Genomic DNA, 12,367 nt, shown 5'->3' on the forward strand with positions numbered 1-12,367 from the left:
AAAACTGGCTGGATGGCCGGGCCCAAAGAGTCATGGTGGTGAATGGAGTTAAATCCAGTTGGTGTCCGGTCACTAGTGGTGTTCCCCAGGGCTCAGTACTGGGGCCAGTTCTGTTTAATATCTTTATCAATGATCTGGACGAGTGCACCCTCAGTAAGTTTGCAGACAACCCCAAGTTGGGCGGGAGTGTTGATCTGCTGGAGGGCAGAAAGGCTCCACAGAGGGATCTGGACAGGCTGGATCGATGGGCCGAGGCCAATTGTACGAGGTTCAACAAGGCCAAGTGCTGGGTCCTGCACTTGGGTCACAACAACCCCACGCAGTGCTACGGGCTTGGGGAAGAGGGGCTGGAAAGTGGCCCGGCAGAAAAGGACCTGGGGGTGTTCGTCAGCAGGCTTGGCTTATATCAGAAATATTGTGGCCAGCAGGAACAGGGCAGTGATCGTCTCCCTGTACTTGGCCGCACCTTGGGTACTGCGTTCAGTTTTGGGCCCCTCGCTACAAGAAAGATATTGAGGGGCTGGAGCGTGTCCAGAGAAGGGCAACCAAGTTGGTGAAGGGTCTAGAGCACAAGTCTTATGAGGAGCGGCTGAGGGATCTGGGGTTGTTCAGCCTGGAGAAAAGGAGGCTGAGGGGAGACCTTATCGCTCTCTACAACTACCTGAAAGGAGGGTGTAGTGAGGTGGGTGTTAGTCTCTTCTCCCAGGTAACAAGCAATAGGGCAAGAAGAAATGGCCTCAAGAAATGGCACCAGGGGAGGTTTAGATTGGATGTTAGGAGAAGTTTCTTCCCTGAAAGGGTTGTCAAGCATTGGAACAGGCTGCCCGAGGAAGTGGTGGAGTCACCATCCCTGGAGGTATTGAAAAGACATGTAGACATGGCACTTAGGGACATGGTTTAGTGGTGGACTTGGCAGTGCTAGGTTAATGGTTGTACTCGATGATCTTAAAGGCCTTTTCCAACCTAAATGATTCTATTATTCTAATAATATTGTCTATGCCAGAAAAATCTCTCTGGTTTTCAAACTGATGAAGAATGCCAAAGTCCTTTATAAGTGGGACTGGTGGTAAGAACCCGATAAATCACTAGAAGCACGACCTCTCCTGCTGAATGAAAGGCCACAGGACCTGGAAATTAGAAAAGCAAAGGGGACAACCTCTCTCTTCCCACAAAAATGAAACAAAAGAACCCTGCACATGCATATTAAAAATAATATGATCAAAATAAAGGACTCATACAGGGACAGAGAACTAAGAATGACACACAAGGCTGTTATCCATAAAAGCTGAAAGTGTATTTTACCATAAGCAAACAGTCCAAGAAGAGCACCCTTAGCTGATTCTTACCATGCTCTGAAAAGATGTTCCCCCAAACCACACACACTGATTATTCAGTGGGGCAGAGCCAGAGCTGAGACCATCAGTTTTGTTTCAAACAGGCTGCGAATACCTTTTTATCACAATGCTCTCTAAAACAAGTCTCAGGCTAAGTGCCCGATGGCAAAGTACAACACCAATATTCAGAAGCAAAGCACCTGCTTCAGAGAAACTGGGAATCCTAACCGATCTTCCCATGAACAGGTCAGCTAGCAGCCTTACCGGATGGTAAACTCCAGCAGCTCCTGTATGCCCTGTGGGTCGAGGTGCTGAAGGTTGTAAACCCTCTCCAGGCTCTGATGCAAGAACTGCTGGGAAGGATCTTCATGTGGTGTAATGCTGGGAGAGACAGGGGACGACACCAGCTTTCTACCTGGCAACTAAGCAAGAAGAAACACATGCGTACAGAAAAGTCTAACACAAGTTAACAACATTGTAAAATGCTGCCGCATTAACAACTACCGAGAGCTCCGATTTATTTCTCAAATTCAAAGTTTATATCAAGAATTTCAAGTCTACATCTTTTATCTTTGTTAGTTAATATTCTCCATTTTATAACCCACTTGCAGCTAGAGATATTCAGGTTAAACTTCAACATCCATTTGAGGGTAACATCTTCCTCATCTGTTAACTATGACACTGTGAAGTCGAGGGAAGTCCAAGACCACACAAACCGCAATTCATTTTATGAGCTGTAGTAAGACTTACAACCAACTTCAGTCCCACCTGTACTTCCATGCAGGAAAAACATGCTTCAAAGCAGCAGGGAACACATCTCAACTGCAAGTAAACTGTTTAGGTAGGACACAAGTCAAATGTTGGAAGATCTACAAAGGCTAAGCTCCCCTTCCCCACACAGTCAGAGCTACAGAAAGCTCCCAGGAATCCTGCCCTCCCAGTATTCTTTCCTAACCAGCAAACCACGTGCTATTCTCGCTTGAGAGCAATAATGCTATTATTCTCCCCAAAATATTACAAAATCCATATTGTAACAATTTAATATTTGGCTCTCCTTACTTAATATACATTTCAATATTCATTCGCTTGGCGCTTGGGAGAAAAAACTTTTAGAATTGAAGCGTTACACACTGACAGACATGGAAGAGATTCATAACAGAGTGGTGAAGGGCAAACCAAAGTGGTTCAACTTACTCTTAATGGAGGGACCAGATGAGAAAGACTATCCCGAAGATAGGCATAATGTCTGAATGTATGATCAGAGAACAGGGCAGGCATTGTTGGGCAACTTTTAGCAGCATTAAAAATCAGAACCAGAACAGCAATGTCTATTGAAATGGATTGTTAAAGAAAAATAAACAACAGCAAGAAGTGCTCCTTGGGGATGGCAAGTTAAAACAACAACAACTCAACAACCCTTTCTTTGCTGGAGATTGTTTAGGAAGTTCTTTACAGTTGGAGAATGCTCGGCAAAACCCAAAGAGGCAGCTGTCTGAGCAGATGAAAACAAAGTACAAAGCACAAACATTACAGGATGGGCCATATTGGAGGAAGGATGTTACTGCCAACGTGGGATGGCTCAGAGGCAACACAAAGGATAGGAACCAGCAGAACATGCTCATTAGGTGGAGTTTCACTCTTCCTCAAAGCTTACACTGTGCTTACCAGTTTGGTACCCAAACATCACCTAAAATGAAACATTTACCTCTGAGTCTTTGAAAACTGCTGCATTTCCTATGATGACCTGAAAAACATCCCTCTTACACAGACTTAAACCAAAGAATCATTGGGAAGATGATTCTGGGACAGAAAAAACATTTTCACACTCTGAGAGACTGACAAATACAGAGGGCAGCCAAAGGCTTTAATGAGTTAGCCCAAAGGGTGGGACACTCACCTGCAGCAAGGCTGACCCCAAGCATAGGATCTCTAACAGGGGAGCGTAAAAGGATCCCAATGCAAAGCTTATGATCGTCTGGGCTCTCGCCTGCACAGGGAAGAAGTAGGTTCAGCCACAGAAGGGACTGAACTCATGTCTCACCTCCTGAAAAATCTTCTGCATCCATGTGCTGCCAAGCTTCCACTTAAGAAACCAACTTCTCCTCTTTGCCCAAAATTCTTTCCAAATTTTCAGCTGAAGCTATTCAACTAATCTGATTCAAATTTGCTAAGTGCTTTGAATCAAATAAAACCATATTTTTAAATAACAGTTTACACTGGAAACCTATCATTCAAGTCTACCTTGTAGTTTCTGGCTCCCAGGCCTATCTTTCACAGAATTTATCTCCATAGAATTTTGTGGCAAGTTACCTCCAGAACATTCTCTCAAATAATATTCTTTGGTTCAGGGCAGGAAGGTGCATTGAGCTAAATAACAGCTTTTTCCCCCCTGCAATGCTCCTTCAATTCTCAACTCACAGGACAAATTTACTCAAATTATTACTCAGCTATCTGATTAGGGATTACTCTTTCTCTCCACCTGATTCTAGCCTTTTCCAATTCTCACAAGGTATTTATTTCATCTGTACAGAAGTTCTAGTGGATGGCTTGTGACTGGTGTGAGAAATAAGTAGTAGCTTCACAGAGGAAGAGAGTTGTTCCAGCCTAACATCTCTCAGCATGCATCAGAAATAACATTACATTCTGCAATCACACAGAAGGGAAGTAAGGAGAATGAACAATGGAAAAATGGTATTTCGCATTTCCAAGGCATCTCCTATTGTTAAGGATAATGGTATAACAATAATAGTTTGTATTCTAAAGCACTAGAAGTGCTAACATTAATATAAGGATTTCTGATTTTGAATTATTTCAAAAAGATGATAAATTTATAGCATTATGGGGATTCAGCCACTGCTGCGCTAAGAGACAGTATTGTTCTACACAATGCACAACAGTAAGGGTAGGAGAAATTTTACCTAAAAAGAAAACAAACAAGGAAAACCACTATTCTTATTTAAAAGCTAAAGCATCTTCAAAATTAGTGCAAACTAGACAAATGTTTTCACATCAAAGACTCATCTGCAAAGCTTAAACCTTGACAAATTGCTTGATGAACAGATTATTCATCACAGCATAAAAAAAGGCCAATTATACCACACAGGTATTTATGAAGATGGTTCCAGATAACAGTTATTCCATCACTTGCTGAGTAATTAAGCGGCAAAGGGATTCAGAAATAGCTACAGGATTGTCTGCTACAGTTTGAAATGTTTTAACAAATGTGAGCATCAGGAAAATACAAATAAAATCTATTACAGTCAAAACAAAAAACTGGCTTCATGAAAAAGATACAAGCTGGGTCATCCATGTCTGGTTCTGGAGTGTCAAAGAACGGATGTGTGCTTAGCAGCTCTGGGACTAACGGAAGCACCAAAGTGGGATGCCTGCTTCCTAAGAACTTCAAGCATCTGAAAATACACAGATTGAAATATTTCTTAGTAAACATGCAAAATACAATGTTTTAAAGCATTATTACTTTATGTTGCAGCGGCACTTTGTGACGCTGGTCAACATCAAAATCCTACTGTCCAAGCTTATGTGCAAACTCATGGCAACGCTGTCTCTTCACAGCTGAGCTTTTGTGTTAATATTTGGTAGGATCCAAGAAAACTGAGGAGACAGTTTGAAAAAGCAAGCAGTAATAAAAATTTTTTATTTAAACTGTCCAAGAAATATTTAACACCTGGAGCTATACAACCCGAGAAAAGCTTTCATACTAAATGCTAACAAATGAGGGTATTCTTTTCTTCAGAAATAAAGGAGTGAGGAGGTAAAAACCCAACCAAATAACAAAACCCAAAACCCCCGAACTCCACCACACTCCAAAAACAATGCAAGAGTACACTGGAAGACAAAGCAGACTAAAATAAGTGTTTCCAATAATAGCCAAGAATTCCATCTAAAACCATGTGTGCTGGAGCATCACTTCCTTTGTTGCTTCCATTAAACAATCAAAAAACCCCACACAAATGTTCATTATTTTTGCTGAGACAGAAAAAGTCCCTCCAACAGCACAATGCCACATAGCCAATCCACTTGTCACAACTGATATAATCAACTGCAGGTAAATATTACTATTTAATGCAGTGTCAAGTAAGCACAAAACATTAGTGGCATAGACGAGATGAGTGTAAGTAGACACACAAGGACACTGAACACACTCACTTCCATATGGATTCTCTGTCTGTGGGATACTTAGTTAGGTTTTTCAGCAGCTCCACCAGTGCAAGATGGATGCCTTCTTTAGTTGAGACATTGGTGCAACACAACAGCTCATGAAGCGCTTCCCGAATGTCCCTTGAAGAATCCTGAAAAAAAAACCCAATCCAGACACCTTTGAGTGCTGAGAGAAGATGTGCCTGCATACACATTTACTTTAAAGGTAGCAGTTCCTGTTCCTTGGCTGAATTAGTACTAGAGGCATCTGAAAAACAGGGCACGTTTCTAGTTATCATAGCTAAGCACAGATGAAATGACAGACCAGGCAACTGCTGCAGGGTCTCCTGCTGGTCTCATCCACCCATGTGCTTCATTTACTGGAATGCATGGGAACTGTTTCACCGCTGATCTTCTCAAGCACAGCAAGAATCACTATTTGGTTTGGGTGATGTTGTATCCTTAGGTATAGGCAGTAACAGAAAAGGAAGGTGCTGGGTAACTCAGCAAAACAATCACCAAAGATTGTTTTATCATCTTCGGAGGAGCCTTTTATCATTCAATACATGAAGCTCAATTCCACAAGCCTTAACCCAGTCCCCAGTCTCCAGAGGGTTTGTGTAAGTGTTGAGGACATGTCAATGGCTGGACAGACTAGATTAACAGTGACCATCCATAGGATAAAGGAACTTGACCTAACTATGGGTTTATAGATGGACAATAAAAAAAATAAAACACACTTACAAGTTCAGTCAGGAGTTTTGTTATGATCATATGGGATCCATAATGTACCGCTTCTAAAGTCACACTGCACCCATTTTATTTTTTAGGCCAGGGTGACGTTGTACAGAGGAGCTTATGCAACCTCCAAGCAGTATTTTTAGAAGTGCTGTGGCTGAACTCCAGCTTAATTAATTACATTCCTTCTGCCAAAAACCACCTTGCCATTCCATATCAATGTATTATACTTCCTTGCTATCAGCATTTGTGTGGCACTGCTGGATAGAACGTGAAAATCTGACAGGATACAAGAACTGGATGCATTTCAATGGTGGATTTTTAAATTTTTTTTTAAATTATAATTTGCTAAGTATCAACAGCTCATTCATCACTGTCTTACAGAAAAGAAGAAGGAGCAGTCCTCTTGTAAAAGCTCTTAAATGACAGCCAACACACACAAATGATCAAAGAAGGAAAGCACAGCAGGGCTGCTCAGCCATTTCTGATTTTGGTGGTGGAAGGCAGACTATGACCAAAAGTGAAGACGTACTCTAAGGACTGGAAGGAAATGACCACGGACATAAAATACTCCAGGTGAGTTGCACAGACCACTGGAAGGGCAGTACAGAGACAAGCGAGGCAGAAGACTGTGAAGGGACAGAGAGGAGCACAACTCAACAGAAACTGAGATCAAGGATAACAGGGAAAGCAGAATCCAAAGCCTGGTCAAAAAAGCAAGGAGTAGCTGGTAGAGTTATTCAGATAAAGTCAAAGTGGTGGGGTGAAAACAGAAGTTACCCCTGCACCGAACTGTTCCATATTTACACTCTCGGAACAAATTTAGGCACGAAAGATAATGCTATTTTTCCATATCCTTTATTTTGGTACTGGAAGATGGATTTTACAGAACACAAGCAAGCACCTTTCAGAATCAGGCAAACGCATTAAAATGTTAATAATTCGCACACTTTAGCTACCCTAATACCTGATAGTAACTATAATAATATAAACCATAAAACATGTATGATTTATCATACATGGTAAGTCAGCACAGAAGCGTAAGACAGAACCCCAGTCTAACTAGGACATTTTTATACCTTGATGCACAGGTCCCCAGCTTGAACAAATGTAAATCAACTACATGAAAATGTGAGGCACCTAAAACTCATCGCTGCATTTGCAAATTCAGATCATATTCCACAGCATTTGTTACAGCTTGATAAAATAGGTTAGTTAGTTTGCTTCTTCCTGGGGCACAACTGAAAGAAGCCACTGTTGCCCTGGGTCAAGCAAACAGGAGGTGAAAAGACAGAAATAGCAGATTTGCAGCGCCGCCTGAGGCTAGGAGACTACCCAAAAGAAGCAGAAACTTGCCTACCATGTGTAGCAGAATCAAAAAACCCATGCCTCAAGGGCTATAACTCAGCAAATAAATCAGGTCTGAGGGGAAGCAGTTTGGGACAGCACTGTTCATACAGGCAAAATCTCTTCCCCTTCCCAGATCAAAGCCATCAACCAGGAACAGCAGCTGACTCATACTGTCCCTGGATCCTGGCTAAGCAGTGACTGGTTGGGAAAGGCCAAATCGATACTGCAGAGCATGCCAACAAACCCTCTGAACAGTCAGAAGAGAGATCTCAGGCCTGTGCCCTGTCTCTGCTTGGTGAGCAAAGGTGTAGCTAAAGCAGCTGAGCAAAGGAAACAGAAAGAAAATGAAGTTGTATTCAAAATGAAGTGGGGCAGAGCACTGGACCACAAAACAAGACAGAAGGAAACACACATTAGGCAATAGCACAATGATCAATGGAAGAGTTTTTATCTGAAATTCATCTATTTCAAAACTATTCTGTTGTCCTGGAGATTACAAGCTACTAGACCTTAGCAGCCTTTGGGGGTGTTCAAAGAAGAGCAAAAAAACCAACAACAAAAGGTGGACAGTTTCATCTCAAGAGGAAGGGACTGATTAGCATTATATAATTATAACACCTCAAAGAAAGCAGGAATGCAAGTTTTTCCCCCTTAGGAATTTCTTACCTCCAAGACGGCTAACACAGTATCCAGCTGGTCTTCCCTCAGTGTGATATTGTTGGAAATTTTTCTCATTGTGTGTATTGACTGCAATCTCACCTCCTCAATTTCATCATTAAACATGTCAACCAAAAAATCCAGGCATTTCTCCGCAAAAGAAGGTGAGGACTGAGCCAACATACAGAGGGCTTCAACGGCAGCAATCCGAACCTCTATTAAAAGAGAGGGAGGGAATTAATTCTAAGTGTTGTTTAAAAGGACATACCACCCAACAGCCAGGCCTCCTATTATTCAAGGACTGGACTAAGGACAGGAGATGCTAAAGAAACACTGAAGACGATGGAGATGAAGCAAGGACCCATGCCATTGGGGACCTTTTCACAGGCAAGTCTTCAAATCAAAAGCCTCACCTCTCCTACAGCGCATGGTGCTGTCGTAAGCATCTGCAAGAGGGACTTGCAGGTGAAAAATAGGTCTCCTACCCAGCAATAAATATTACGTATTTCATAGTGCATTTTGCAAGTGTAGCATTAACCCTGGTATCTTAAGCAAACTAATTTAGATAATTAAACTCTGCTTGTTTTATTCTTCCTGACATCGTAATTGCTTGGAGCATTCACTGCATTTTTAACTTGCCGTGTAGCACTTTATGAATTGCTGAAGAGCCCTTGAGTATCAGCATTTCGGCAGTAAACAGAATGAAATTCCTCTGCTTTGTGACTTCGGGTTCCTCAAAAGAAAGGAAAAAGGTGGCACCAAACTATTAAAATGACTCAGAATTCAAGCAAAAAAGCATCAAGAAGTGTCCAGAGTGTATTTATGCTGTAAAACATCGCAGGAATTTGAAGAATACCCAAAGGTAACAAGCTTAAGTGGAGATGAGACTTTTCCCTGCAGCCATCCTCGCAAGCTTCCATAACATTTATGTGCTGGGATCATAAAAATAAGGATTAATCTGATGTCTTGCAAACATTATTGTTTTAAACATACTTTTATTTTTCATTCAAATTAGCTCATCTTGAAAACATTTACTTAAACTCGTGTGTAGCTTTTAGGCCTATTGTTCCTAAAGAACATATTCGATTCCTGATGATTCTGATTAAGTAGAAAAATGCAAACACAGCGAGACCCCTGCTTATTCAGTAACAAAGCTTTTGTCACAACTACAAGTCTCCGCAGTCATTAAGACCAAGGTATTAGAGAAAAATAACATTTTGCCAATATTGCTTTCATAAGCTGACACAGTAATTCAGATTTAAGTTACAACATGGAATTCAAGAAATGAAGCAGCACTGCAAGTAAGGAAGAAATCTCAGGAGCATTTAAAAATGCTGCAGTGGAGGGAGAGTTCTACATTATTTAAAGATCTGTGTATGTTCTACATCTGTCCATTTTATCAACAATCCCCAATAGCACCATACTGCCACAAGACCTACAGCACAAGAAACTGGAGAATGTGTTTCTCAGGTCAATGGAGTGAGCCAGTAAAAAATTTTTTACTGTTAGTCAGAGGAAAAAAAAAAGTTGCATTTTCAAGCTTCGGGGAGAGTTTAGCTATTAGGAAAACATGCTTTTATTTGCAGGAGTCATGGAACAATAAACCAACTTTTACAACACGACCTACAGAGATATTTTTGTTATAGTGGTTTTGTACTTTCTAATTTAGCTTCCTCCTTCCAGTAACATTAAAAGCAAATTCAGGAATAATATTCAAAGCTCGGCATTTTCACGGTTCTATGCAAATACCAGCCATTCTCAACAGCCTTAAGAAATAAAATCTTCACTTTACCCATGGGAAAGTTGGGCTGGAAAGGGTAGCACACAGACTTTCCTGAGGCCATCAGCATGGTCAATACTATAGCCAAATCTAGGAGCTCAGGAATGCCTGTGTTCCAGTTTGACACTCATAATTCACCCTGCTTAGAAGAACAGATCAGATATAATCTGCTGGAAAAAGACTACAGCCTCCAAATCCATCATAGCAAGACCTCAAGAGACCAAAACAATAGCACTGTGGAACAGGTAGATGTGACCTTAGAACATAGGTACTTCCATTAAAGAAAAAGAATTAACAATAACATTGCTAAAGATGTAAGCAAGACCTCACCTGAAATTTAAGTACCTGAAAACATACAGATCTAGTCACCAGTTTTCAAGAATAATGCATTCTAGCTGGCCAAGAGGAAAGCTTTTACAGCAGCAGAGAATAAAAGCCTAGCCTGTTTAGCCCCTTGCAAAATGAAAGCTGTCTATTAATTCATTAGGGAAGCCAGCCCCTGAGAAAAGCAACAACTATTTAGTCTAAAACCTACCACTGGCTAAGAACAAATGGGTATAAATTGGCTCTGGATAAAATTGGGTTGAAAATTAGAAGAAGAAAACTTTGGTTTGTTGGAGCTGGTGGATTCTGAAATATTTTGAAAAATATGTGGGTTTGTCTCCACTAGTTCTAACTTTTGTTAGGATGGAAGCTGCTATGTTTACAAAATGAATGATTATTGGACTCCATGAACACATAGTGCCATGTTTTAAACAACAAGTTCTATAAATTTCGATTTTCCTTCCTGCAGAGAAGACACCAATTTCAAACAGCAGCAAGTAATGTTGCCAATTTAGAGCCACATGCAACTGTTAAAGTCAATAAAAAACAAAAAAATAATCCCAGTGGGTTTCTGCATAACATAAGCAACCACTTCTTACCAGATATTTTAGTAAAACTTTACTGTTTATAGGAAGCTGTTTGGTTTTGGCTACTCAATGGAACATTTCTATCCAAAATTCTCTGCAACACTGTAGCATCTTTGAAATAACTGCCCTATCAGAGATCACAATGGAATGAAAGCCCACCACCCTGAAGTCCACGATTTGTTAAAAAAACCCAAACACAATAGCCAAGTGATCTATTTTGACCAAAACAACCCCCCCCAAAACCAAAACTTATTAGCCAGCACACATCTCCCCCTTTAGTCATTCCATAGTAAGTCAACACTTACCATACATCTCATCTTCCAGGCCATGAACAAAAGCCCCACAAGCTCCTGATTCAATCAGGTTTACAGCACCTGTATCGATTTCTTCTTTGGGAGCATCATCTCCCCACTTTCTGCCACTTGAAAACTCCCCAGAGCTGTAGAGTTCTTTGGCTCGTTCATGTGCAGTGCGCTTCCTCTGTCGAAACAAGTTTTTCAGTTACAACCATGGTAAACTTTGAAGATGACCAAACAAAACAGTAAACAGACGTTGACAGTCACATGCAAATGCTAAGAAAGGCAAATAGTACCTTCTCTTCTATGAATATTTCTAATTGCCAGTAACTCTTTGTACTTTTGATGTTGGGAAAGGATAATAACATACATTTTAATTAACATATTCTTAGACATCCATTATAAGAACTGCCAAACTGGCTCAGAGCAAAGGCCTGTCTAGTTAAGTATCCAATAACTGATCTGCAAAAACAGATGCTATCACTTTGCAGTTCAACTTGTTAAACTGCAATTAAATACTTTAATGACTATCAATACTATACAGAGTTCAGCAATGTGTAAAATGTGATATTCATTCAGCATGCTTGCTAGTCCACCTTCTTTCCCCCCACACTGTAAATAAAGCTGAGCAGCACTTTCTTTAACAGCCTTTACAAAGCAGCCCACAAAAACTAGCAGCTCTAGCTTCATCTTCTTTTGTAGAAAGAAAAACTGAACGTAATACCTTAAGGGGGTTGCTTAAGGAAGGAATTTTACTGAAATGTTTTGCTCGTAGGGCTCAGGAGTCCCAGCCTTTAGCTACTCATGTCTCTTGAAATGTCTAGGTCTACTGGTCAGATCTTGCAGGCTGTTTCCATAAGCTTGCTCCTAAAACTAGGATGCAATCTTTCCATGCACAATAAATAAAGCTTTTAGTCAAAAGACCATCAGAAGAACACAAACATTTACCACTCATCGGCAAAACCTGAATAGCCTAGAGCTGTTTATTACATGCTCAGCTAATGAAATCTAAAACTAGCAATTGCTTCATTGACTTTAATCTAAAAGAAAACCTGTCATCATCAATTAACTCTCAGCAGCCCTGAGGCAAGGACATGGTAAACAAACACACTCAACATTAACATACCTGTTGTGCAATTTTAG

At 40.7% G+C, this 12,367-nt stretch overlaps 1 protein-coding gene across 2 annotated transcripts in view; it reads right to left on the reverse strand.

Annotated features, from left to right (window-relative positions):
• The window catches only part of INTS4 (integrator complex subunit 4), a 39,082-nt gene that overhangs the window by 17,204 nt on the left and 9,511 nt on the right, over window positions 1-12,367 (reverse strand). For both annotated transcript variants that reach the window (XM_052812160.1, XM_052812159.1), the window contains exons 10-15: window positions 11,234-11,408; window positions 8,247-8,452; window positions 5,502-5,644; window positions 4,629-4,744; window positions 2,529-2,662; window positions 1,599-1,756 (exon numbers count right to left, since the gene is read on the reverse strand). In XM_052812160.1, the coding sequence (XP_052668120.1) occupies window positions 1,599-1,756; window positions 2,529-2,662; window positions 4,629-4,744; window positions 5,502-5,644; window positions 8,247-8,452; window positions 11,234-11,408 (932 nt within the window). The remainder of the gene's footprint in view (window positions 1-1,598; window positions 1,757-2,528; window positions 2,663-4,628; window positions 4,745-5,501; window positions 5,645-8,246; window positions 8,453-11,233; window positions 11,409-12,367) is intronic.

The sequence above is a fragment of the Harpia harpyja genome, chromosome 17 (genome assembly GCF_026419915.1).
Source record: "Harpia harpyja isolate bHarHar1 chromosome 17, bHarHar1 primary haplotype, whole genome shotgun sequence".
Classification (NCBI taxonomy): domain Eukaryota; kingdom Metazoa; phylum Chordata; class Aves; order Accipitriformes; family Accipitridae; genus Harpia; species Harpia harpyja.